Raw genomic sequence first — 27,984 nt, 5'->3', positions numbered from 1 at the left:
GTATCACACGCCGAGAGGACAGCGGCATCGCACCTCCGGCCCCTGGCTTCACGGCGCTTGCTGGGCAGAACGGGAGCGGAGTCGTTTCCACCGCCAAAAAGGACACCCCGGTGAGTGTGCGGGCTGAGTGGGTGGACTGGTGGGTGGGGCTCAGACGGACGGGTCGGCTGGGGACGCGCGCAGCACGTCTACCTGCTTCCTGCGACGCCTTTGGACTCCTATAGGTCATCCTTTAAAAGTAATCTGATCACTTATTCATCTGTAGTTTCCTCCCACCAAATATACATACATATATATATATATATATATATATATATATATATATATATATATATATATATATATATATATATATATATATAACTTCTGAAGGATGTCTTTTTTGATGGATTTGCTGTTTATTGGCACTTAGACATCACATCTTCTTCATCTGACAATAAGACCCTAAAGGTGCGCATCAATAAGCTCCATTGTCATGACAGTCTGGGTTAATGACAGAAAGCAGTTAACTCACCGAGACAATCACGCGTCATTGATTGCTGGAAGTATGGGTGCCATATGTCAGTTCATTACTCTATTGGCAAAACAGTAGCGACTACATCCTTATCTGACCGTCTACCTGCCTATCTATCTGTCAGGCTGATCGGTAGCTCTGTGATCTGTCTGCAACCCCTGGGATGGGGAGGATTAAAAAAAAAAAAAAAAAAAAAAATCCCCGCTATGCTCCTCTGTGTCCCCCCTCCTCGATAGTTCTGAGCTCCAATCCTCGCCTGCATGGGTGCGTGTGTGTGTGTGTGTGTGTTGTGTGTTGTGTGTACATGAATGGTGTGCTGCTGCTGCTGCTGCTGCTGGTGGTTCACAGCATACAGTCAAAGTGAATGACTGTGGCGAGGCGGAGGGAGGGAGACACTAGACCGCTTCTTCTTCTTCTTCTTCTTCTTCGGCGTCGCTCCTTCATTTGGGAGCATTTCCAGCTGAATCCAGCGGAGGGGTAAGTTAATCGGTTCGGATCAACTCGTCCCGGCGGTTCGGACTCATCCGCCGGTGCGGGACGGATAGGTCTTGTCCCGCTTCAGCACTGCGCGTGTGCGTCTGCCTCTGTGTGTGTGCGCGCGCGTGTGTGTGTGTGTTATGTTTGCAGGGGGGTGTCCTTGTGCATTTGGATGAACAGGGAGGTATGGTGTGCTGCTGGAGTGGATGTTAAGGCTATTGTGTTTTTTTGTTGTTGTTTTCTGAACTGGGTGGTAAAGTTGTGGCGACTACGGTGGGGGATGGGCACATGGGGACAGAGCAAACTTTTAAACCACTTCACACCGGCTTCATACTTCTGTCGCGCTGCCCCCTTCCTTCAGTGGCGCCACCAAGGGGGGGAGAAAGGGGGAGGGGGGGGGTGACTGTACTCCATGGCGTGACAGTCTTATGGATATAATAGATAACATAAATTATGTCTGATTTACAAACAGAAAGGGATAAACTTTGATTGGATGCGCTATTTATGTATTTTTAATTTGTTTTCTCTCTTTTCTTCCATTTTTTTGTTGTTGTTATTAATAGGGCATCATTTTTTTTATTGTCTGTCACTTTTTCTTGGCCATGCCATCGAATGATACCCAAATCCCAAATATGGTCAGTGCCTGCTGGACGTCACACCGCATAGGTCTGCTTGATTGTGGCATAAATTAAAATCGGTTATTTATTCAACAGAGACGTATTGCATTTTTTTTTATGTTTACTTGGAATTTCCAAGCATGTGCATTACTCTAAAAAAAAAAAAAAAACAAAAAAACAATCAGGAGATGGCTGTACTGGAGTGATTCTTAAACCCGAGTAAGTGGACAAAAGTTTTCTAGGACATTTAATTTCTTTATCTACGACTTTATACTTTTTTGATTTAAAGATGAGCTGAGTGAATATTTTGTGTCCTATTTTATTAATTAACTGAAGTCCTCTTGCCCCGAGCACCTCCACACATGCTCATCAGGAGAGTTGCCCCACTGGGCGGTGGGTAGAGGACCAGGGAGCAGCCATAGTATTAGGCTTACTCATAATCAAACAAAATCAATAAAGTAAACGAATGAAAATATTCTTGTAGTGCTAGAAACAGACGGCACACGCAACCGTGATCTGAAGGTTTTTAGAGCTCTGGTAGTTATTGATTTCTAAAACAAATAGCTCTCTTCTAACATAGTTGTATTTTTTTTTCTTCTTAAAAACAAAACTAATAAGAACACTTGATTCGTTGAATCATGGACACCAAATTGTCTGCTGTGTTGATGAAGCACTTTCTATCATATCCAGTCAGCAGGTGTTTAGGATATAAGGATTTGAAAGAATAAAATTTCTTGAGAGGGTCAAGACTTTTTATTGTATATATTTAAAGTTCAACAGCATTTACAGCAGCTCTATTCATCATTGGCAATAAGGGCATGGTCGAATATCAAATAAAGCACGTTTCAAAACTTCATTCAATAAAGGTCAAAAAACAACCCCCCCCCCCCCCAAAAAATAAAAAATCTGTTTCTGTCTTTTGTTTTGTCTGGGTTTTTTTTAAGACATTTGTAAAGATGATAGATATACTAGAACTCTGAATTTCTATGGTTGATCAATTTGAAACCGAAATACATTTTTCAGTTCTTCCTTTCTGTTGACACGTTTCTTATCGCGTCAACAGAAAGGATAAACAACATCATATACCTATCTGTTGACACGTTTTAGGGAGTATTTACCCTTATCTTCTACTCTTAGGGTCTCTTTGGAGCTCACTTTAGATTAGAGCGGTTTGCTCTTTTTTCTTCTTCTCTTTTTTTTCCATCATTGCTATAATTGTGTTTAACTGTCCGTGTGTTGCCACTGTCATATCCGAATTTCCCCCATTGCAGGACAATAAAGGACCTTATTTTTGGCCCTCCGTTGGCCTTGTCATGGAGGACGTTCTTGGTAAACTCGTATAAGGCTATCCTAAAATGGGGTTACAACTCTTTGAGAAGGAAAACCTGACAATGAAGCCGGCGTCTGATTTGGGGCTTCTAATATGGCGGTTCAATAGGTGGATCAGCCTGAATCAGACAAGACAAATCAGATGCAGCGATGAAAGGATAATAGTGTCGAAGGCAAAAAGTTCAATTAGCATTAGCCCAGAGAGGCACATTGTAGAATGATATCGGTGCTTTATTATTGTCAGCATGGAGTCGGGAGGTTAAATAAATCAGACATTTTTGTTGATAATAATTAATAATAAGCTTTATCTGTCATTGCAACATGTATTCCAGTGAAATTTGTCCTCGGCATTTAACCCATCACTTAGGGAGCTGTGGGCTGCCACTGTCAGCCGCCTGGGGAGAATTCTGGGGCTAATGGGACTTTTCCATGGACTCCACTAGGCGTAGGTACCAGATTGGCTCGGGTGGTCAGATCTGCTCAGGGCCCTGCGCCTTCTGATGACGTCACTATACATGATTGGTTTAACGTTTGCACAATTACGCAAAACATTGTGATTAGTCTGGACAACTTACTAAAGTAATTATAGCAGGGTGTAGGTTTTATTCGAGAGCGGGATTGCGGTTTGTAAACGGAGAATTTTACGAAGAAATTCTCCATGGTCCCTGTGCCTCCCGATGACGTCACATTATGGCAACGCCACTCAAACAAACTACATTGAGCCCGTGGTCTGCATTTGTAACGAATCAATTTTATTTAGTTAATTTAGCGGTTTCTTTTTTCTCAAAAGCTTTAGGCTTCAAGATTAACGTAGAAAAATGTTAAATCTTAGCAATTCAAAATAATCAACCCACTTTAATTGATAAAAATGAGGTAAAATATTTAGGTATAATGATTAACAAGGACCAAACTGAAAATGACAAAACAAATATTCAAGCCATTTCACAAAAAAAATCAACAAATATTTGACAGTTGGCTCAATTTTTGGAAGAATATTGTCACAATTTCATCTGGAATAATAAAAAACATGTGATCAGAAAAAAAACGACATAGTAATATCAGTAGAAAAAGGAGGAATAAACGTTATTGATTTTAAAGTAATGAATGCCGTGATAAAATTAAAATGGCTGCAGACTTTTATTAAAAATGAAAAGTGTTTATGGTTCCCTTCACAGCTTTTTTTTTTAATTGAGGAAGGAAATTTCTCTTCAGATGTAACTTTGATCCTGCAAAATTACCGATTCAATTGTCAGACTACCACAGAAGCATTCCAAAATTATGTTAAAAGTTTTCATGCCTCAATTAAGTTACTAGAAAATAACCGTAAATGAACAAAATAACATTGATTTGTAACAAATGGAGACCGCTGGCGTAATGTAGTTTGTTTGAGTGGAGTTGCCATATTATTGACGTCATCGGGAAGCGCAGGCCCCCCGAGCCGATCTGGTACCTACACCGTACTCTACTTTGAGAGTTTTTTGACTGGCTTTTTTCCCCTACCCAGCTGGATTTTTCCGCACCTACTCAGGAGGTAGTTATCGAGTAGAGTAGAGCTCTTAAGGCTGGTTCAGGCGGCAGGATTTTAAAATAGTCGGCCGATTTTTGAAAGCCCGAGAGAGACGCCACACGTAACGATAAAAAAAATCGGAGCTAGAACAGGTCATTCAGATATCAGACGGGAACTCTTGAGAAACCTCTCAAAATCAAACGTCGGAGTAAATAAACATGGACGAAAAAAGCATAACAAAAAGAATAGGTGTTGGTTAAAGAGGCGGAGACAGCGTGACCGGGAGGCTGTACCTTTGCTGCACTATGATATGGAGATATGTGTGTGTGTGTGTGTATATATTATGTATATATGTGTATATGTTAGGGTTGTCAGTTTTAATGTGTTATTAACGCGTTAACTTTGTTAGTAGACCATAATGCCAACAATTTTTAATGTCACACGTTAAACGCGTGTCAAAACACACACACACCGTTCCCTTATGCCCCCCCCCGGAGCGCTCTCCGGACTGTGTTTCTTTTACCCTCGGCGCTTTCTGTAGTTCCAACAATGCTAGACACTGTAGCAAAACAGACCCGCGCTCACTGTTGCCAAGTCCGCTTATTTTATGCGACTTTCAGCTTCTTTTTTCTAAAGTCGCTTATAGATTTCAGGAGTCGCGGATTTTTTTTAGCTTGTTTCTGAAAGTGAAGTTGCTTATTTGGGCTCTAAAATAAGTGACGATGAACTGGAGTTATTCAGAGACCTGCTGGCACTACAAACACTTTGAGTATAACCAGCTAAAATATCCCTCTGCCATAGGAGCCGAGGGAGTAAAGGCAGAGCGAGCAACTTTGCCAGTATTTTCTGCAGTTTACGGTTGCAATAACCGGTGATAACTACTGAAAGTAGATTACGCGGTGCAGATCACCATTTGGAGCAGAGATTGGTTCTGTAGATGAGTTTTTACACACTGATAACATTGCAGAAACCCAACCCATAAACCATACTTATTATTTATTATATTTATTATTATATTTTTTATTATTATTAAATTGTTGTCTCTGTATTTGACAAACTAAGGCTGAATCACGTGGCCAAATGAAGTACTTGGAGTTACAGTGTCAGCACATGAAGCTGTGCTAAACAGTCTCTTTCAAGGGTATTAAGCTGCTGCCTTAGTTGCAAGCAAAGTGTAAAACTCTGGAATGACCTGGAAATTTTAAACCTTTTTCCAGGCTTTAAAAAAAAATTTGTATGGACATGGATATAAACAGCACACACAAATATACAAAGAAATTGTTTTTGGTGTGAAAGCTCAGAATTAAATTAATTAGTATTAATTTATATTTATATGCGTAATACCATGTCTATCTTTGTTTGAGAGCCGAGAAAAATATTTCAACATTAATACAGGTATTTATTTACACATTTCTTTACACATTGTGTAAACATCAGGGAGTTATGATTAGTGATTTAGCAATTATTGGCCAGAGTTTAGCAGTTTATGGCACCAGGATGTTTTCATTCCAATTCTGAAAAGTTCTTAAAAAAAAAAAAAATAACAACATTTTTTGTACAAGCATGTTTTTTATTAGTCATTCATTGCAAAATTGCATATTAAAATGCCTAAATAGGCTTCTACACTTTCAGAAATAAAAGGATAAAATATGCGATTAATCTTGAGTTAACTATTGACATTATGCAATCGATCGTGATTAAAATTTGTAATCTTTTGACAGCCATTTCAACAGAAAGGAAATTATGTATATATATATATATATATATATATATATATATATATATATATATATATATATATATATATATATATATATATATATATATATACACACACAAACACACACACACCATTTCATAGACCCCAACTTAGCCTTTTGACTGCTTTGGGGGATGCCCCCTCATTCCCTACACCCGGACAACACCCCCAAATAAAACTCCTGGGATTCTGTTAATTTATTTAATTTTTTTTTGCCTTGGTGTGCCACCCCGCCATTATTAGTGGCCCCCATTTAGGCACCCGTCAAAAACTTTCTGGCGGCGCCCCTGCTCACCTTTCCCTCCCCCGGCGAGGGGCCTTTATGAGCTCTCGGCTCATCTTTCTCCCGCATTCCTGAACTTCCCTGAAAAGCAAACCCCGTCCTCAAGCTACGTGTGCAAACCGCTGCTGCCAACCCCCTAAAAACCCAGCGTGCAGTGATTAAACCGGTTAAGACTTTTTCCTCTTCGCTCTCTCTTTTTTTTTTTAACAGCCAGTCCCGTTTATACATTCCTCTCCCCTCCTCCCTGCCCATGTTCTCCTCTCGCCATACCGCGGATCCATCCCTCCATCTCGCCCACAGTTGCAGCGTATGTGTCCCGGGATGACCTGTTGATGTCGGTTAAAGATGGAGTGCCAGAATCACCCGCTATAAACTCCTCCCCGGTAAAAAAAAAATAAAAAAAAGAAATACACTGGAAATTGGAGCTCTCTGCCCTATATCGCTTCCACAGTTGGCCGCGAATGATTGTTATAAATAATTTAATTGAAATAAGGCATCATCATAATAAGCGACGTCTTGGACGGGACCCGCTCGTCTCCGAACCGGGTCGGTAAGCGGCTCCGCTGAACACGACCGGGGGACGGAGGAGGACGTCCAGACGGTGCTGCTGGCAGGGGGGGGGGGGGGAGAACACCGATTCCCTCGACGGTTTGCGGGGTGGAGGGGGGGTGAAGGGGGGATTTTAATGTCCCTCCGGCTCCTCAGACGACTGAAAAGAAAATGTGTCAGCATTCCTTTAGTGAAGTTGGAGCTGCAGGTGACATTTAAAATAAAGAAGAAGGGAAATAAAACCTTCACATTTTTAATCCCTTCTTCCACCGCTGCCGTTACCCCCCCTCCCACCTCCTCCTCCTCCCGTTGAACGCAGCCTCACACCGACCCGGGCCAACCGAGAGCTCCAGAATCCTAACCGGGCATCGAGGCTGGCACACGGCGGGGCACCGACAGCGTTCTGGCCGCCCCCGACTGCCCTCCTTGGCCGCTGGTGGCGGGACTCAGCCTTCCGAGGTGGGTGTCTGCCGCGGCGAGACGTCCATGTAAGATGAATTAATGGATATTAAGCGACGCGCACACACGATAAGTCGTCTCTGAAGTTTGAGCTGTGGGGCTGGGGGGGAGCTCAGGGGGGGAGGCTACCCTGGTAGCCGCTGCTTGTCCGTCTCTCCTCCATTGTCGGCGACACGAGCGTCTTTAAACATAGAAGCGAAAATTAATTTTTTTTACGCTTTTAACATGTTTGCTACTTTTATGTGAGCCACGGCTTCTTTTTCTTCTTCTTCTTTTTTTTTAACTGACCAGTGTTAGCTTTAGCTTTAGCCTGCTACTTGCTAACACAGCATACCTTTTAAAAACCTTCCCCCCCAAAAAAGTAGCAAACTCACAGATTTGGCGGTGATTGATGCTGATTTTAGAGCTCGAGTAATTACTGAGGAACAACAGAAATAACGCCGCGGTCCAGATACTCTGTCGGCGTTCGCACGCAGCACATGGAGGCTGCATGTGGTTAGTTTGCATAAAGTGCTGTAAAAGAAACACACCTTTTAGCACACAGACACACACACACACACACACACACACACACACACAGTTGAGCGAGAAGTCAGAGCATGTAATGGGGCACATGTTAACTGCAGGGCAAGGGTCAAGTGGTTTGAATTAACTCCCCTTTATCTTTCTTGCAAGTTGTTGTGACCTCCCTGACCCTGGAGGAGCAAAAGGTGGCTGGTATGGGATATCCATGGGGTGACATCTGTGTGTGTGTGTGTGTGTGTGTGTGTGTGTGTGTGTGTGTGTTGAGATGAAATCAGTCAAGCTGTGTGTGTGTGTGGTATGAAAACAAGAATTACCCTTGAGAATAAAAAACACAATGTACCGTGCTGCTTCGGAAGTTAGGCACAAATGTGTTTTGGTTTTTGTGATTGGGCATCAGGCTCATACAAAGTTTTGAAAGAGTAAACCGTCCAAAATGCTCTGTCGTATTGTTTCTGAAGTTTGCTTACTGTGAGATCCCACAGAAGATGCCCGATTGTGCAATTTTTTCCCCCATTGCTCTACAGAGCACGAAGCACCTGCCTCCAGGCACTGAGCGTTTGTGGAGATCTATTCTATGGCTGTTTGAGGTAGAGTAGTCCTTTTATTTATTTAGCTCAGAAAAATGAAAAACAACTGGGAAATTATCCTTTTTTTTTTTTTTAGTCCATTTCCTGCCTAGCAAAAGTATTCATCCAACCTGTAATTTAAACCTTTCTTTCTTCATTCTAATTACATATGTGATGGAGCTGCGGAACATAGACTAAGGCTACATTCACACTACAGCCTGAAGTGACCCAATTCCAATTTTTTTGCCCATATGCGACCTGTATCTGATCTTTTTATGACAGTCTGAACAACACAGATCAGATTTTTTCAAATGCGACCCAGGCCGCTTGGATATGTGGTCCTGAATCCGATACGTATCTGATCTTTTCAAATGCGACCTGTGTCTGTACGGCCAGGTCGCATTCATCTGACCTGTACGTCACCGATACTCGACAAACGTCACTATTCTACATCCTGCTATGCAGAAACGGGAAGAAAGACGACAGCCATAGCGAACTACAATTAGAAGAGCAATCAATCAAGGCAAAGCTCCGGTTAGAAAATAAATTAATGACCACAATATAATGCGCGCCAGCATTATAATCCATGTTTACTTCCGCAAACACTGAGGACGCTTGCTACGTGTGACGTCATCGCGTCCTCGAGTGCGCATGCAGGACACTTAAGTTGAACACATTCAGTTCACACAGGAGATCACATACAAGTCGCATATATTTGGAAATGTGAACGACCACGCAAAAAAAATCCAATTTCACAAAAAAATCGGAATTGAGCATTAAGACCTGCAGTGTGAACGTAGCTTTAGTTGGTGAAGTGACATGAAAGTACATTAAAAGAAAGAATAACCCAATTAAATGGGAAAAAAACTGAAAATGTATATGAATCAAACTTCCCTTTGCTATGGAGCCCCTGAAAAGTTTTCTGGTGCAACTAGTTACCTTCAAAAGTCACATAAACAGTGAAATTTAAGTCCACTTGTGTGCGATCTAAGTGTCTCGTGGTCTGTCAGTGTGAATACACTTTTTCCTAAAGGGCCCGAAGGCTGTAGCACCGCTGAGCCATGAAGGCCAAGGAGCTCTCCCAACAAGTCAGAGATGGAATTGTTGAGAAGTACAAGTCTGGGTGGGGTTATAAAAAAATATTGATATCTTTGCTTTCAACTGGAAAGCACATGGTGCCACAACAAACCTGCAAAGAAAGGGCTGCCCACCATAACCCCCAGACTGAGGAAGTGGGGCATTGATCAGAGAGGATGCACAGAGACCAAAGGTAACCCTGAAGGAGCTGCAGGGCTCCACGGCAGAGACTGGAGCATGTGTCTATGGGACCACAATAGGCTGTGCACTCCTTAGAGCTGGGCTTCCTGGAATAGAGACCGGAAAAAAAGCCTTTACTTAATGTTAAAAATAAAGCACATTTTCAGTTTGCCAAATAGGCAGGTGAGCGACTCCCCAAATGTATGGAGGAAGGTCAAATGAGACTAAAGTTGAACTTTTTGGCTATCTCTGGTGCAAACCCAACTCATGTCATCACCCCAGGAACATCATCCCCACATTGAAACATGGTGGTGGCAGCATCATGCTGTGGGGATGTGTCTCAGCTGTAGGGACTGGGAAACCGGTCGAGGGGAAGATGGATGTTGCTAAATAGATGGATATTATTGAGCATGTCGATCTGCCTGCGATTTGAGACCGGGACAGAGGTTCACCTTCCAGCAGGACAATGTGCCGAAGGATACGGCTAAAACAACACGACAGTGGTTTAAGGGGAAACATTTCAATGTGTTGAAATGGCCTAGTCAAAGTCCAGGTCTGCGTTTGCGATTGGTTGGGAGGATGTAATGACTGTAGTATTAACACCGCAAAAAGGGAAGGAAAAGTAAATAACATTTTCTTGAAGTGAGTATTTTGCCCTTAGTTTGAGCAGGTAAATAAGATAATCTGCCAATGGAATGAGTATTTTTACCCCTAAAATAACATGTTTAGATATGCTGCACTTGAAATAAGATGGAGAGGAGTTGTTCTTATTTTAAGTGCAAAAATCTTATTCCATTGGTGGATCATTGAAACCTGCCCGCTCAAATCAAGGACAGATACACTAAATTTTACTAGTGAATCTACATGACAGGGTAGAATGCAAAAGGAAGGTAAACTGTTCTTCTATTGAACTTTTTACTGACCCTTTTTTTTATATTGCACCACACATCTAATGATCGATATATATATTGTTATTGACTTTCCGTCCGTCACTAGCTTTGCTGCTTTACGAGTTGGACGACTTGCCAGCTAGCGTGAATTCTGCTCTCTAACAGATGATCCTGAAGGATAATGTCCGGCCAACAGTCTGTGACCTTAAGACCACGGGTTTTTGTTATGGAGCAACGCAGTGGAAGCAAACTAGAAAGTCAGCCTTGAAATTGTAAAAAAAAAACAAAGGCTTTTTTAAATTTCCTAGTCAAAATCTGGACGATTTAGATGCCACACGGCATTACTACGAAGCTATTTCCTTCACAGTGATGTAAAAGAGTCATTGCCAGTTATTGGAAAGTCTTGGCGGCAGATGTTGCCGCAAAGGATGGTTTAACCATTCATTAAGTTTAGGGGACCAGTACTTTTCGCATTGGGCAAGATTGGTTTGGATAGCTGAAATTGTGACGAAATAGCAAAACAGAGAATACATGTAAGGAGGCAAATACTTTTTGTTGGTACTGCAGTATACCTGGAAATGTCCTAATATATCCACTACAGGTCGAGATGCTCTGCCAGGGCGTTTGTCAACTGAACTGCCTGTGAAAAGCTGTGGGAGATGCAGAAAACCATCATCAGGGTGTCAAAGATTTCTAGCAACTATTTCCTTTCCTAACGAGTTCAGGAGGCAAACACCTTAATTGTTTCTCATTCTTTCCGTCCTATTGGTTCATGTACAGGATATGCAATACGTGAGATGTTAATTGCTCACAAGGGTGGTGGGCGTAGTAATTGGGTGAGAAAACATTACTTTCAGCTAGTTGGACTGAGTTATTATTTTTGACAATGCATAATTTGATTTCCTTAAATCAATTCACATAATCAAAGCGCACAAACAGATCACAGTAAAATCACCAACCATATTTACTTCCTCATCGTATTGCATATGGAGCAACATATAACACTATCAATTATACTGCACTTCTCTTTGTAAGTTGTAAGTGATGATCAGTCTTAGTTGTTGTGAAGTGCATAAATGCCCCATTAGTTCAGCACAATAATACTATAGTTTGCAATATAGAATATTAGAAATAAGAAATTGTGAGAAAGAAAAGATATGAAGGAAGTGCTTTCTAGTTATAAGACACAGTTAACGTCTTGCAGAGTCCCCTGGCGTATGGTTAACATTGATGGTTAAAGGGCATTATTTACTGGTAATTAATTTGTTAACGTCCTAATGACCGTCTACTCTCTTTGCTGTGCTTGTGTAGGCGTAAAGCAACAGATCATGACTGGTTGGTCCACTCGGGTCTAATCTTTTTTTCAGCATTTATTGTTCGTCTGGGGTAAGTTTGCTGAGTGAGCATGCAACAGCATCCTGCCTCACATTTACACCTACTAGCTTCCCATTACATCCTCATTGGTTTTGTGTTAGTGGCCAAGGAGCAGCCTTTGAAGAAGTTAGCATTTATAGGCATAAAAAAAAAACCCATCCTGCTTCCCGTCTGGCTTTTGTAATTTGATTCTGGCCAGAAGGTATTATCTGTGATGTGTTTTGTCCATCATATATGGGGAAATTTAATTTAGTGTCCTAGGGGATCATTGGGGTTTGGTTGAAAGGAAGTATTTGAAACCAGAGACATTGTTGTGTGTTTTTTTTTTTTTTACCCCAGACTTATTCAGGTATAATTAAGGCCACCAGATAAACAAAGTTAGCTTTAATGCAGCGCTGCATGCTGCTGTGCTGATTTTGGCTTTGTATGAATCTGAATCTCCGCCTCTTTCCACTCTCAGTGTTCTTGCGAAATGATATCTATGCACATCCCTCTGTGCTTAGGCAGGTTTATGTTTTCTGCCAATGCCTCACTTGTCTTCTAAACTTCAGCGGCTTTCATAACTTTTCAGGGAGTTTGACGCAAGTGAATCTCTCTGCATTTTGTTTCGTCTGAAGACAAAACTTTTATGGTCCATTATTCTACCTTACCTTTAATTTCTCATCCCAATTTCTTTGTGCATTTTCAGGGCATCTTGAACATTTTCTGAGTTTGCTGTTTCTAGTTTGGTTGTTTGAAATTATCTTTGGTGCTACATTTTAGCCAACTTGTTAGTGTTTACAAGGTAGTAAGAGTGAGTTTCTGCTTTGACATTAGGCCTGAAGCATCCGAATGTTAGCCACTTATGACTCTTTCTGTAAATGGAAGAGTTTAGGTAGTTCCCTGAGTTTAGGCTGGCAACCTATGGAAGATGTACATGTTACTCTCCAGTAGGGTTGTGTTGGGTGGCCATTGCTATCAAAACCCCAGTTTGAACTCAATGTCAGTGCACTGCTGCTCTATAGAAGGAATGGTCTGCCAGTATAGTCCTCTATCTGAGCCACTTTGAGATGTAGTGAGGCATACATTGGGAATAAAAGTTTGTTCTTTAAGATATTTCTGTATACCATAAATAACAATGATCTATTCATTGTGTAATATGCTAAAATGCAATCTGGAGTGGGATACCTTTATTATTTTTAAGCAGCTGTTGTTATCTAGTCATATATAGAGAGTGCAGAGGAAAAGTTTATTTGAACTCACCTCTGGCTCATAATTCTGGTATTTAATGCGGTTTTAGTGTGGCATGATTGTTCACCTTTATTGATTTAAAAAAAATAAAGTTGTGAATCCTCTCTAATCTACACAGAGTCAAAGTTATACCCCAACTGATATTTGGTTGAATGTCCTTTAGCAAGTGGCAGAGAACCATCTCGGTTTTTGTGACTATGGGCAAGATCTTTGCATAATTCAGGCTTTAAACCTGACCACTTATCTTCTATCAAAATTGGTAGAGTTCATAGAAATAGTTTGGATTTATGGCCCAGCTTTTAAGCACAGTACATAAAGTCTTAAGGGGAGTTAAGGTTATATTAAATATTTCTGGTGCCTCTTGGCCAGGTCTCCCTCGAAAAATACATTTTCTCTGTAGGGACTTCCTTGTAAAATAAAGGTTAAATTAAAAAAATTAAATAAATAAATAAAAGGTCCTTGTAGGAACTTGTGTGTTTGCCAGCTCTATCTGTGTGGACCAAGAAAGAACACCCTGCTCCAAAATTGACACATTTGAGCTTGGCTGGAGTTTCAGCTACTTATATGCAGTATTCAGACGTCTTCTTGGGGAAAGTTCTGTGGTCAGACCCAAGCACAAATTGAGTTATTTGGCCACACTAACGGTATGTTTTAGCTGTGTTTCCACGTAATCTACGAGACATTCAAACTGGAGCATCCAATTCCTTTTTTAAAGAAACATTTAAATTGTTCAATAGTTTTTAACAATTTAAACAGAATGGCAAGCTATTCTATGGTTTTGATGTGTAAGGGAGAGCAACAAATACTCATGTTGTCAAATGGGTTCTATTTAGTGGTTTCTTGAATCTGCAGGTCAGACACAAATCAGACTGGGTTGTATCTTGTGGAACTAAACCAAAAAATGTTTGGAATCACAGTTGGTGATTTAACTAGACAGGACATTTTAGTTTTTACAAACCGTTAATGTGGTTTGTATAGCCTTTTCTCTTAAAAGTGAGCTGTTGTGATTCCGTTTAAACATTTAGGATAGGTCTATGGCCTAAGCTGTAGCTGGCTGCACCCTCAACTCAATGTATCCACGTGCACATAGCGTTGCCAAGTCTGCTTATTATAAGCTTATTAGGGCCTTCTTTTTTTTTTTAAGTTGGTTACAAATTTCTGTGAGTTGCGAGTTGCGTTTTTTGTGGCTTGTCATGATGCTTGGATGTTTGTGTTAATTAGTTAATCCCACTCACCTGTGTTGAGCAATTTACGTTAATTCCCAGTTGTATTTAAATTCCAGGTTTTTGTTATTTCGCTGTTGCATCGTCTGTTTTCCATCCCCGTTCCAAAGTTGTGTTATTTCGTGAGTTGGCTTCATTAAAATGTTATTCATTTAAATATGCGCCTGCCGTCGTCTTGCTGCCGCTTTGGTCCTTCACCCCAAACCCTGACGCTTGTATTTGAACCTGAAGTCCGTATTTGGTGACTTCAGGTCACACACTGCTGCTGTGTTACAGACAGCGTCATATGGCTTAATTAACTGTCTGCATACATACGCGGCAAATCGATGACAGCTATATTTCTGCAGTGTTAAACTATCCTGTTATATCTTCTCAACTTCATAGACATCTGTCTTTGAGTGTTACGTTTTTTGTAAAGTGGTGGTTTGTGTAAGCTACTTCTAAGAAGCATTTTTGCTTGTTTTAGGTCAGAAGAATCGAAGAAAAAATAAGATGCTAATGACTCAGGCATCCTGATGGAATTTACAATGCAAATTAGCATCATGCTAACTATTAGCTGTCTGTGTAGACTGCCCTGTTATATTGGTTTGTGGAAGGTACTTATAGGAAGCATTTTGGTTGGAAGAAAAATAATAGAGCTAACGTCTAACGTCCATGCAAATCAGCATCATGCTAACCTCTAGTTGTCGGTTTTTTCAGTTGAAATTAAGGGCAAGGGAATTATATGCACATTTTTTAGCACGTACTATTGCCAATGTTAAGTTGTGTATGTGATTAATTCTAAGAATGATTATAACTTCAGTGTAAGATGTTATATAAAAGTTATGCAAAACCAGAAAACAAATGTAGGAGGTAACTCAGTTCTCCAAACATTGTCAGTGAAGAAATGCTATATCATCCACGGTTCCTTATCTTCTACGGTTAATTGATTTATGTGTTGTAATTACGCATCATTCTTCTACTAATATTTGTTATTAGCATGATATGTTCTGTCTGTCTGCGTGTTTGCTTAGTTTTATAAGTTTTAATGTTTGTGTCTGTCGTGGGTTTATGTCTGTCCATCTGTTTTAACCTCTGTAAAGCGTTTTATGTTATTCTTGGCTGTATAAACAGGGCTCGATAAATAAAGTTTGATGTATTGATTGATTACTTACGTGTAGGAGATCAAATATCTCTTAAAACCGTTGGTGGACTAAGATTGGGCAGCAATGTCTATCCACCAGCCTTCGTTTAGTCTCCACGGTAACCAACAGTTAAACTGGCCAGTGTGTGATCGCTGTCTCCATTACATCCATTACTGCTTCAGATTTTAACTCAGTTTTGCACCAGGTTATACATTTTCCAGCAGATCAATTGCTCGGTCATCAGGACTAAAAAAACAATAGCTGCCAGCGCTGCTAGACCGCACAACTGGATTCAGAAATGTTACTATGGTCAAAAACAAAATCACAACACTCTCTAACTTTCAGGTGTACATGATGCATGTATACTCGGGGCGCTTGGCTAGGGTTTCTGTTTCCCTGCCTCTCTTTGACCACAGTGCGGGTCCTCATTCGGTCAGCTTCCTCAACAGATCGCCTTGCAGTTTTGCCATCAACAACAAGCTTTTTCCTATCCTTCATATATCATCGAAGACCCGTAAGACCCAGTTTTCTTTTTCGTAATCTGGAAAAAGAAAAAAATTATTTTTTTTTTCATCAAAGTGAAAGGAGCCAAATTAAAGGCTTTGTTTAGAAGACTGCTGTAAACATGCCATTCTTTAAGATATGTGTTTGATCTTGTGCAGTGGCACAGCTGCCTTGCATCAAGAAGGTCCTGGGTTTGAATCCCAGCCAGGGGTCTTTCTGCATTGAGTTTGCATGTTCTCCCTGCGCCTGCGCGGGTTCTCTGCGGGTACTCGGGCTTCCTTCCCACAGTCCAAAAACACGACTGTTTGGTTAATTTATTTGTCTCTCAGTTAACATTTCTTGTTGTGACCACTTGCCAAGGAAAACAAGAGCTGAATACAACTGAAGGCTGCTGTTTAGGTTGCTAGGTTTTATCTGTGAGTGTTGCTCCCTGTGGAGGAGAAAGGCTAATCAGTTTAATATTATTACAGATAAGTGGGATGTTTGGGGTGGTAGCAGAGTCAGACAGAATGCATCATCATCAGCTCGCTCCAACCTGCGCTCCACATACTCGCTGGCGTCTGCGGAGCTTGGCCGGCATCCATTGCTCGGAGGCCACAATCTTGCATATAATGTGTTGGTACAGTGGCGTGTGACTCACCTTCATGTTAACCGTTTACTTCTGTTGGCACGAGCTGTACTATGTGTTGTTCATTTAAGAAAACCCCAAAATACAGTCCATTTTAAAGTGGCGCTTTAATGATAGCTATATTGTTTGTTTGTAGCCAGATCAACGTTTTCCTCCCTTTTGATTGCAGTACCCCCTTTGTTCAGCGGTGAAGCGAGATAGACGAGTTATGTAAGCCGTTTTTGGTCTTCGCTGACAAGAAGTGACAAAACGAATTTCAAAGCAGGAGCAGCAAAAAAAAAAAGAAAATACCAGTTTATAAAGTGAATTTGACGTAATGAAACGGGGCTAGGATAAAGATAAAAGCTTGTATAACTGGCCCAGTCGGCCCAAAATTCTCTTTTATTTAGAAGTTAGACTTTAATCAAAGCTGTTTACCAAATTTTTAATTCATTAATCTTCGTGCACTTAAGCAACCCTCTTGCAAGTTGCTCGCCTCCTCTCTTCATTTCCGTCTCACTCTCTTTTGCTCATCTCTGCGACCTATTTCGCGTTACTTCTCATGCCTGACGGTTTGTTTTATTGCGTTGTCCTTTTAGCCGCCTTATGTTCTCATTACATTCGTAATGCTTCCTCATTTCGCTGCTCCTAGCCCTCCCCTCAGTGATCTATCCCCCAACATGCATTTGTCATTCCATTCCTCCCCTTTTACTCAAATAAATGAGTGTTTCTCTTTATTTGCTGTATGCACGTGTGCCTGACGTTCTTACCTGCTGCTGCTGACCCTGATGTTCCTGTGGTACATTTTGCAGACCCTGTGGTCCTGGGCAGAGCGTTATGGCTCAGACGCTGCAGATGGCGATCCCTAACTTTGGCAACAACGTCCTGGAGTGTCTGAACGAGCAGCGGCTGCAGGGCCTGTATTGCGATGTCTCCGTGGTCGTCAAGGGACACGCATTTAAGGTGAGATTGATTGTTTTTTTTTAGCCTTCAATTTATTAACCGTATTTTCCAAAACAAACCCATCTACTGCAACTGTCCAGCCACTCCAAAAAACATCCATCCATTCATCCATCCAGTAATTAATTATAAAGTAAATAAAAAGTGAGGTTTACATTCGTTTTCAGCCCCTGTAATTTGTCATTTTCTAAATCCTTTTGCAGCAGTTGAAGCTGAATGTCTCTACCAGCTTGGCACATCTAGTGTCTGAAATTTGTCTTCATTCCCCCCTTCAAGTATAGCTCAAAGTCAGTCAGATTGGATTTCAGTGTATGTGATCATCCATCTTAAAATATTGCCATAGGCTTGATAAGATTTCAGTCCATGTAATCCTAACGCATGGGTTTGCTATGATACCGTTTCATTGCAGCCAGAAGCTGCAACGAACCTCCGTTTCAAGTGTTGTGCAGCTTCTGTAGTTTGGTTGATTCATTTGATCAATTCCGACCAGATTCCCCATTCCCACTGAGGAAAAGCATCCCCACAGCATGAAGCTGCCACCACCACCATGTTTTAATTAGTGATAATAGCTCTTTCAGGGTGTTGTTTGCCAGCACACATACCACTTTGCATACTAGCCAGAAAGTTCAGTTTTGTTTCTCTTGTAACAAGTTTTTTCCTCATATTTACCATGTCCCTTACATTGCTGGTGAAAAAAATGCAAAGCTGACTGCATATAGCTTTCTGGAGTGCTTTTAAAAGACTCTACTATTCAAACTGCCACAAGCACATCTCTGCAGCTCCTCCAGAGTTGCCTAGGGCCCCATGGCTGCTTCTCTGGTCAATGCTTTTCTTGCCCTCATGGTGGACGGCAATGCTTTGGTAGATTTTTTTTTTTGTTGTGCAGTACTTTCCATTTTAAGATGATGGACTGAACAGTTCTGGCTTGTTTTTGTTAGAAAGCTGTTGAGCAATGGGAGCTGAAAATATTAAGACCACATTATAACAAGATGAAGCATGGTAAGAAGAAAGCAGCACAGCTATTAATAACGGTGTTTTATGGAGCGCTAGCCGCTACTACTGTGTCTGGATGTGAAGCGAGAGACAGGAGATGTGAAATGTGAAAGACGGATAAACTGCGACATGACCGCTTAGACTGCGGACACTTTGAAAAACATCCGATACGTATCCGAAATCAGTACCGCATATGGAAGTGGCACAAATCAGATTTTTTTGGGAGGGTGACAAGAATGGAATTGCACTGTTCACACTGCCGGATATGGGTGGCACCTCCCTGCAGTGTGAACGTAGCCTTTATCTCATGACTAATCTGCGTTGTTCTTTGATCTTCATGATGTTTACAGAGTTATCAAACACACCTTCACTGAAAAGCTGAAGATGACATTACGCACAGGTGGACTCTGTTGGTTGGTCAAGTGACCATTGAAGGCAACCGTTTGCATTTAAATGAGTAAATCACAAAAGAATCACACTAAAATATATTGACGTGTGGTTATTACATTACAAAATATAACTTTATAAGCCACTGTATGTTTTAAAACCACACTTTTTAAACATTAGATTATATTACTTTCATTGTAAGATGACTTATTCCCAGTTAGTGCAAAAAAAAAAAATAAAAGCGTCATAATAAACATTTTTTTTCTCTCGTCAGACTATTCTGCTTGGATCCTTGCGTCGTTTAACACTCTCTTGCTGTTTACCCCTCAGGCCCATCGTGCAGTTTTGGCAGCCAGCAGCTCCTACTTCCGGGATCTGTTCAACGCCGGGGGGAAGAGCTCGGTGGTGGAGCTACCTCCGGCTGTGCAGCCGCAGAGCTTCCAGCAGATTCTGGCCTTCTGCTACACGGGACGCCTCAGCATGAACGTCGGAGACCAGTTTCTGCTCATGTACACTGCCGGCTTCCTCCAGATTCAACAGATCATGGAGAAAGGCACAGAGTTTTTCCTCAAGGTAACCTCAGAGTAAAGGAACGATCTGAGCGCGTTGCTTGTGACAGTTCTGTAAATAGGTATAATTCAGCATTCTCAGAGAAACCCGTTTGTCACCAACCGTAACGTCATTGCGACGCAGGCGTTTGCGTTTGCCGGCAGGCTCTTGTGACTCCGAAATATTTGAGTCATGACTGCGACGCCACAGATTCCGACTATAGCATTAGTGATCTGATTAGGTTGAGTAGCTCACTGCCTCCATCTGCATATTAATCAGGAAACGCTGGTCTCATCAGAGCTCGCCTTCTAACTTCCTGGGACAAACGTGGCAGAATGTGTTTTTGTCTTATAATGATATGCAGTCTGAAAAAAAAAACGCGTGCAGTCAAGAAGAGTCCGCAAAAAGTTTAGATACAGGACTCTCTCAGAAAATTAGAATGTCATGAAAAAGTATACTAGTAGGCTATTCAACTAATCACTTGAATCTTCTAATTAACTCGAAACACCTGCATGGGTTTCCTGAGCCTTGAAAAACACTCAGATTGGTTCAGTAAACTAAATCACAAGTATGGTAGTGGTTAAGAGACGACATAAGATTCTCACAGTAACTGGTGTACTGACCATGGCATTACTGTCCTTGATTGGCCTGCCAATTCCCCTGACCTGAACCCCATAGAGAATTTGTGGGGTATTGTGAAGAAGAAGCTGAAAGACACCAGACCCAACACTGCAAATGAGCTAAAGGCCGCTATTGAAGCATCCTGGGCATCCATAACACCTCAGCAATGCCACAGGCTGATTGCCTCCATGCCACGCCGCATTGATGCAGTAATCTGTGCCAAAGGATTCCCAACCAAGTACTGAGTGCATTAATGGACATTTTCAAATGTTTGATTTTGTTTTGCTGTTCTAATTTTTTTTTTAACTTGGTCTGAGACAATATTCTAATATTTTGAGATAGGATTTTTGAGTTTTCTTCAGCTGTACGCCATAATCAGCGATATTAAAACGATAAAAGGCTTGCGATATTTCAGTTGATTTGTAATGAATCCAGAATGTATGACATTTCATGTTTTTTGATTGCATTACAGAAAATAAAGAACTTTATCAAAATATTCAAATTTTCTGAGACAGTCCTGTATGTCTGAGGTCTGAAGAAATATCAGAATATGTTTGTTTCAAAAATTGTGTTCCTGATCCGATTGTCTAAAAGTCTCTCCTACAATTCCCCATCCATCCCTCCGTACGTTTGTCTCACATCATTCTGTCCATCTCTGCAAAAATTATCCATCCGTCCGGCCAGAAAAATGTAGAATTTAGACATGAAAAAGTTGTTTGCTCTACTTTGTACTTTAAAAACATATTCATTAATTTTTTCGGAGGTTCCAAATGTTGATCTCTCACATTATAAAGCGATCATATAAGTAACATATCGATTCTGTATCTATAAAACTTTCAACCACCTCAGGTTTCATCTCCAAGCTGTGACTCCCAGGGTCTGCACGCCGAGGAGACCCCATCCTCCGAGCCCCAGAGTCCGGTCACTCAGACGGTCGGAGGCGTGGGCGTGGCCGTCGTCGCGGCGCCCGTAGGAAGGCCTGCGTCCTGTCTGACGCCTCTTCCCCTGGTGTCCAAGGTAAAAACGGAACAGACGGCCACTACACCTCAGCATGCCCCTCAGCAGCAGGTACGCTCTGACAGGAGACCCTAAAAGATGGAATGTTGCGCTCACATCATTTTTGCTTTGTTCATTTTCTGCATTACATTTATTATGGAGTAGAAGAGAAGAATTAGAAGCTGGAGTTACTGTGTAACTAGAAATGTCGTGGGTTAAGGGTCTGAAATAAATGGCAACACAGTTATGAGATAGGCAGTGATGCTGAACTCTTTGGATGTAATGTAATGTTGAAGCAGAAAATCTGCCTTTGAAAGGTGAAATATTGTTTCTGTTACAAAATGTTTCATATTAGAGGACTTGGAAAGGCACACTTTCTTCTCATTTTTTACTTATTTTGCACTCAACTGTTTTAAATGTTTCCGTGTCAATGTTCTGACAGGCATTACTGAGATAGAAAATTATATTCCATAAAAAAAAAAAGATTAAAGAACTTGAATAGTTAACACGTTGTTAAATTATTTTTTTGGTATAAACAGATATTATAGGGGAAAAAAAGTAGAAAAATTACAGATGAAGATTTAAAGCTTATAATTTGGAGATCCTGCTGTAAACCTCGCTAACATCAATTGTTAATCTCTTTCTTTCACCACTTGACACCCCACACAACACATTTTGGCATGTTGTTACTGTTTGTTCTGTTTCCTAGGCGGTTGTCATTTGATGAGCTGTTAAAGCATCTAAGTGTGATGATAATTAAGCGGCTCTATCTCCTTCCTCCTCGGCAGGAGGGCTCGCCCTACTCTGTGGTCTGCACCCCTGTGGCCAAGCGGCTGTGGGAGGGGGCAAACCGGGACGGGGGAGGAGGGTCTGGAGGAGGCGGGGGAGGTGGGATGAGGAAGGCTGCACGCTACTCTTCCTCCTCTTCTTCTTCCTCCTCTTGTAACACGGCAACACAGGACCCATCTGGGCGTGGACCGGCGGCGAGTGCCGCGATGGTGGGCAGTGGCGGTGCCACTTTAGTGGGGGGAGCTGGACTCAACAGTAACCACAGCAACAACAACAACACTAACAACAACGGCGGGACACCCGAAGGCACGAGCCCGGGAACACTGAGCATGTACACGAGCGACTCCCCAATCAGTTACCACGATGACGAGGAGGAGGACGAGATCGCGGATGAGAACGCCGAAGAGCAGTACAGACAGATCTGCAACATGTACACCATGTACAGCATGCTCAACGCTGGAGCAGCAGGTGAGACGGCGCAGAAACCCATCGCTGCACTGCAAAAACAGAACTAAAAATAAGTAAAACTTTCTTGAAATGAGTGTATTTGTCCTTGATTTGAGCAGGTAAATAAGACTATTTGCCAATGGAATAAGATGTTTCCACCTAAAATAGGAACAATTCATCTCCATCATCTTATTTCAAGTGCAGGATGTCTAATTATCTTATTTTAGGGGCAAAGATACTCATTCCATTGGCAGATAATCTTATCTACTGGCTCAAATCAAGGACAAATAGATTAACTTTACGAACATTTTACTTGTTTTTAGATCCGTTTTTTCAGTGTGTGTGTGAACCTGTTTCTGGTGTCTCGGATGGTGGTTGCATTGGGACGACTTCAAGCTTGGTTGTCTCTGATCAGTGATTGGTCTGAAACTCAAAAAAGGCAATATTTTCCCCAGTCAGTGAATTTACTAAAACTAGGTGCAAACAGGCCAGGCTGGTAACAACCCTCTTATGTGAAAAACATGTTACAGAAGGAATCAGAAGAAAAGTTAGCGATCTTAGGTTCGGTGCACACGACACCGAAATTGGGATTATTGTTTAATTTTTTTGTGAACACATCAACATGATGATGTTTTAATTACGATCTCTGTGCACACAACACTAGTAGATGCCATTTCCCTGCCACGCCTCTAGTGGGCGGCCTTTGAAACTCAACAACACGTGCCTGCGTAAAAACGTTGCCAAAACTAAGTCACACTGCGCCAGGTGTTCCCCCAGATTTAGTTTTTCTAGTTTACGTGACAACGGAGACCGGGACGTTCTCAAAACGTTAACACCCAGATGAGGCCCTTTCCACGAATAGCACAGATCATTGTGGTGTACACAAACAGTGGAAACGCAACAAAACTTTCCCCTTTTCACCAAAAAACGTTGCTGTATAAACAGGGAAGTTAGAGGAACTACAATGATTTAAAAAGCTATTCAAACACAAACGTGTGTCAGGACGTGTCTGTGGGTCATTCAGGCTGAACACTGCACTAAAATTGTTTTGAGCGTTCAACCACTGTGATCCTTATACTGTAGTCTTAGTTGGTATTTCTGTTCAAAAACACTTTTTGTTACACTGGGTAACATCCTCCTTCCACCCTGAAAGTAATCAATACATTATGTATTCAGAAAAAAGAGGTTAAAGAAAATTGATCTCTGTGGGAGCGGCAGGCCTGTAAAAACTCTGACCAATCCCTGATTGGTTAAAGTTTTGGTCCTGCCCTCACCTGATCTATAGGTTGTGCCCACTGAGCTATATAATACACTGGAGTGCTGATTTTGCCGAAAAACTGAAGTCACTGGCCGCCATCTTGCTACTCCCTACTCTCACTGAATCCCATAGGATTTGGTTGCAACAACAAGCAGTTTTCTGGCTGTGGGAAAAACGTTTCACATGTAATTCTACAGTCAGTGGATGTACTAACACTATCAACTACTAGGAAATTAGGTGCTGAAATATTTTACATGTTATTCATATTAAATATATATATATGTATATAAGTATGTGTATATGTATATATGTATACATATATGTAAATATATGTTTTTGTATATTGTTATTTATATATTTATAAATGTTATAAATATATATTTAAATGAATAAAATGCTAAATATTTCAGCACATGACTTTCTCAGTACTTGATAGTCTTAGAACATAAAATAAAAGTATATGGCATTTGACATTTTAAAAGTTTTAAGCCCCCCCCGAACATTAGAAAATCCTCGTTATTCGATGCTGTAGCGCACATATTCCCTAGTTACTGGAGGGAAATAGGGAGTACCAATATGGCGGCTGGTGGCTTCAAAGCGACTCGTTCTAATAGCAGGGCGATTAGCACTCCAGTGTATTATATAGCTCAGTGGTTGTGCCACATGCCGATCATTCTGACGTGCTCACGTAACGCCAGCGTACGTGAGCGCTCCTTTTTAGTTTTCACTTGCTAGCTGCACATGTGCCTTTCTAGTGTTTATGTATCCGGTTAGTTTTAAGATGCTAAAGCCTGTTTAAATCATCCTGCACAGCGTCTCAGTTATCCGGGTCATGGCAACCACAAACAGGCTTAAAACCAGAGTTTGCGTCAGAATAAGCCTGTTAAATTGTTAACTCACTAATCATTTTGACTTTGTTTGAAAAATTAAAGTCACCTCAGCTCCAAATATAAATAAGCAATGACTGCTCATGACAAAAAGAGACAAAAATAGCCAAAAACATTTTGAACGCAGTTCTTGTATTATTCTTCTCAAATGTGCATCAGCAGAGATTTACATAAAACAGAGATGGAAAATTTATGCAAACTTTTTGGGAGTGGAGGAAGTTAGGTGGAACAAAGTGTTCAAAACAAGGAAACCATAGATAATAGTTGATCTTGCGTTCAGTTCAGTGATTAATAATTAAGATTAAACATTTCTGGTTGACTTGAATCCATTTAGGAATTCATTATCTAAAACAGTCATTTTAGAAAGTAGGTAGGAAATCATACAGTAATTGTATAATTTGTCCTCATGAACCGGGGAAAAGTTAATGGAGGCAAATAATTTTTCTGGTTTATATATTTTTTTAAATAATTTATCAGTTGTCTTATTTTTTTCTATTAAGGTTTTCTATCTACTGTCTTTATGAATTAATTTTTTTCAGGAAAAGTGACAAAAAAAGTGAAACTTACTACAATATATTAAAATAAAACATCTAATCATGGCGTCTGTCACCAGTTTGACTTTATAATACAAAATTCGACTAAAGCCGTTTGTAACACAATTTTATCATTTGAAAAAATATTGAGGAAAATGTAAGAAAAACTGTTTTTAAAATGAAATATTTGACATATTTTTCTAACCCAAGGGGAATACATATTTTTACATCAGTCCTGCAGAATGGAAGGAGGGTTGGAGGCTTTAAATCACGCCTTTTCCTTGATGCTACAAATGACAACGATGATAACTATAATCCTCCCTCCGTGTGCAGTGGTGGGAGAACGGGTGGAGGCGTTGCCAGACCTGGCCCCTGACTCAGGAGGCGGGCGCGGAGGCAAAGGAGGGCGGTCGCGGCAGGACCTGGCATCGTTGCCCGCCGAGCTCATCAGCCAGATCGGTAACCGCTGCCACCCAAAGCTGTACGAGGAAGGAGACCCAGCAGAGAAGCTGGAGCTGGTCAGCGGCACCTCGGTCTTCATCTCCCGCGCCCAGCTCATGAACTGCCACGTCAGCGCCGGCACCCGCCACAAAGTGCTGCTCAGACGGCTGCTGGCCGCGTTCTTTGACAGGTCAGCGCCTGAAATCATTCCTGTTTGCTGCGCTGTCGAGGCCTTTGTTGCTGTCAACTTTGTTAGCCAAAATAAATAAATAAATACATCTAGGGGAGCAAAAAAATAAAGCAGATGAAGGATGAACAAGTGAGGAAAAGTTGTTATGAAAGTACCTTCTTGAAGGCTTTGATGACTGATTTGAAAGATAAGTTTTTTTATCGAAAAGGGTGAATTTATTTTGAGTATTTGGAAATTATCTCGTGTCATATTGCTACTTTTTTTTTTACAGGGTTTACTTTGACTGGAAAAGCTATGAGAGCTTTTCTGTAAACCCGCAGCTTAAAAGTATCATGGTGCCTTGGAAAAGTATTCTTATAAACGTGAATATTTCCCCTTTTTGTAATGTTACAGCCACAGACATCTGTGTGTTTTATTAGGATTGGCACAAAGTAGTGCAAAAATGCTGATGTGAAAGGAGAACGGTCCATGGATACTTTTATTAGTTAATCTAAAAAGTGTGGCAGACATTTGTTTTCAGGCCCCTCTTTGCTCTGATATTACTGGATAAAATCTATCGCAGACAACCGCCTTTAGAAGTCACCTAAGCAGTAAATGCAATTGTATGTGTGTGATTTAAACTACCTGTAAATACAACTGTTGGGTTAAGCCCTCAGAGGTTTGCAAGTGGACGTTAGTGAACATCATGAAGACCAAGTAACACATCAGACAGGTCATGGATTGGGCTGTGGAGAAGTCTAAAGCAGCTTAGGGTATGGAACTATATCCCAAGCCTTGAACGTGTGATGGAGCACTGTTGAAAAGCTGCAAACCTATCAAGACATCACTGCGTACTTAAACTGACAGGTCAGGCAAGAAGAGCTTTGATCAGAGGAGCAGCCAAGAAGTCGGGAGTGACTTTTATTGAAGACTGACAAGAAACGGCTGAAAGATAGTCTTAAGTCCTGGTTCAGTGCGTCGCAGGCCCTGTAGGTGACAAAAACAGAAGACCTGGGTCCACGTGCAAAGCGTTACGTGTGCTGGAAAACGAACAACGCTCGTCTCGCTGAGAATACCGTCCCCACAGCGAAACATGGTGGTGGCGGCATTGTGCTCTGTGGATGCTCCTCATCAGCAGATACACTGTGGTTGATCAGAGTGGATGGGAAAGGGAAACATGGCAGAGGCTGTGAAACACTTGAGACAGGGGCAGATGCTCACCTTCCAGCCGGACTGGTTTTTAGTGCCTGAGATACTGAAACTCACGGGGGGGTGCATTGTGTAATGGTAAAGTAACACAGGAAAATCCAGATTCATCATAATAATTTTCCGCCTTAGAATCACAAATGCACGGCAGGCCAGGCTTTTTATTTTCATTTGCAACGGTTTGAAAGCCACGTATCCTTTCTCTACCGCTGAGGGCGTCTTTTTTGAACTCCACAAACTTAAAAAGTACTTTTAAATATTACTCGTCTTCATTATTCCCACCTTGAAATTGATAACTTCAAATTTAGAGAAAATATTTGGGTCTCAGTCAGTAAGCGTTCTCTTTCAACTCGTCAGAGGTTCATGAATTATTCGTTAATTGTGCCTTTTTTTTTTTTTTTTTTTATCTGCTTAGGAGCACACTGGCCAACAGCTGTGGAACCGGCATCCGCTCTTCCACCAATGACCCCAGCCGGAAACCGCTGGACAACAGAGTTCTGCACGCCGTCAAATGTGAGTCGCTGACAGGATTATCTTTTTTTAGGGAGATTTTGGAGCTGCTGTCACATGGAGCGCAACATGTCTTTTTCTTTAACCTCCTCCCAGTCTACTGCCAGAACTTTGCACCGAGCTTCAAGGAGAGCGAGATGAACGCCATCGCCGCCGACATGTGCACCAACGCCCGGCGCGTCGTCCGCAAGAGCTGGATCCCCAAGCTCAAGCTGCTGATGGCCGACAGCGACGCCTACTCGGCCTTCCTGGCTGACAGCGTGAAGATGGAGGCCGACGCGCTGGGGGTGGAGCAGGGCTTCGACCCCGCCTCCTTAGAAGCCGTTGCCAATAACAGCGAGCCGTCGAGCGGGACCATGCCGGCGGACGCCATGCAGGGGGCAGGCGGAGACGGCAGCACTTTGTTTTGAGCGATCGGACAGGTGGACCGGTCGGACTCATTCC

General features: G+C 41.6%; 1 protein-coding gene across 4 annotated transcripts; it reads left to right on the top strand.

Annotated features, from left to right (window-relative positions):
• Nucleotides 1-27: 27 nt before the first annotated feature.
• Nucleotides 28-27,984, top strand: nacc1b (nucleus accumbens associated 1, BEN and BTB (POZ) domain containing b). 4 transcript variants are annotated; one of them, XM_036144875.1, is made up of 8 exons: nt 28-110; nt 17,607-17,757; nt 19,465-19,707; nt 21,154-21,372; nt 22,089-22,557; nt 25,548-25,845; nt 27,446-27,543; nt 27,637-27,984. In XM_036144875.1, exons 2-8 carry the CDS (start codon nt 17,632-17,634, stop codon nt 27,948-27,950), a joined length of 1,767 nt encoding a protein of 588 aa, XP_036000768.1. In that variant the 5' UTR covers nt 28-110; nt 17,607-17,631; the 3' UTR covers nt 27,951-27,984. The 4 variants fall into 4 exon arrangements, with proteins under 4 accessions (XP_036000768.1, XP_036000767.1, XP_012733655.3 ...); XM_036144874.1 differs by lacking the exon at nt 28-110 and adding an exon at nt 812-991 and having other exon boundaries at nt 21,154-21,321; XM_012878201.3 differs by lacking the exon at nt 28-110 and adding an exon at nt 812-991.

Source organism: Fundulus heteroclitus, chromosome 13, assembly GCF_011125445.2.
Source record: "Fundulus heteroclitus isolate FHET01 chromosome 13, MU-UCD_Fhet_4.1, whole genome shotgun sequence".
NCBI lineage: Eukaryota > Metazoa > Chordata > Actinopteri > Cyprinodontiformes > Fundulidae > Fundulus > Fundulus heteroclitus.
Note: the sequence above shows the minus strand (reverse complement) of the source record. Positions and strands in the feature narration are given on the sequence as shown.

Coding starts and splice junctions, on each gene's coding strand:
- nacc1b (XM_012878201.3), top strand. CDS start 879: ATGACTGTGGCGAGGCGGAGGGAGGGAGACACTAGACCGCTTCTTCTT. Junction 992..17,606: donor CAGCTGAATCCAGCGGAGGG/GTAAGTTAATCG, acceptor TACATTTTGCAG/ACCCTGTGGTCCTGGGCAGA. Junction 17,758..19,464: donor TCAAGGGACACGCATTTAAG/GTGAGATTGATT, acceptor TTTACCCCTCAG/GCCCATCGTGCAGTTTTGGC.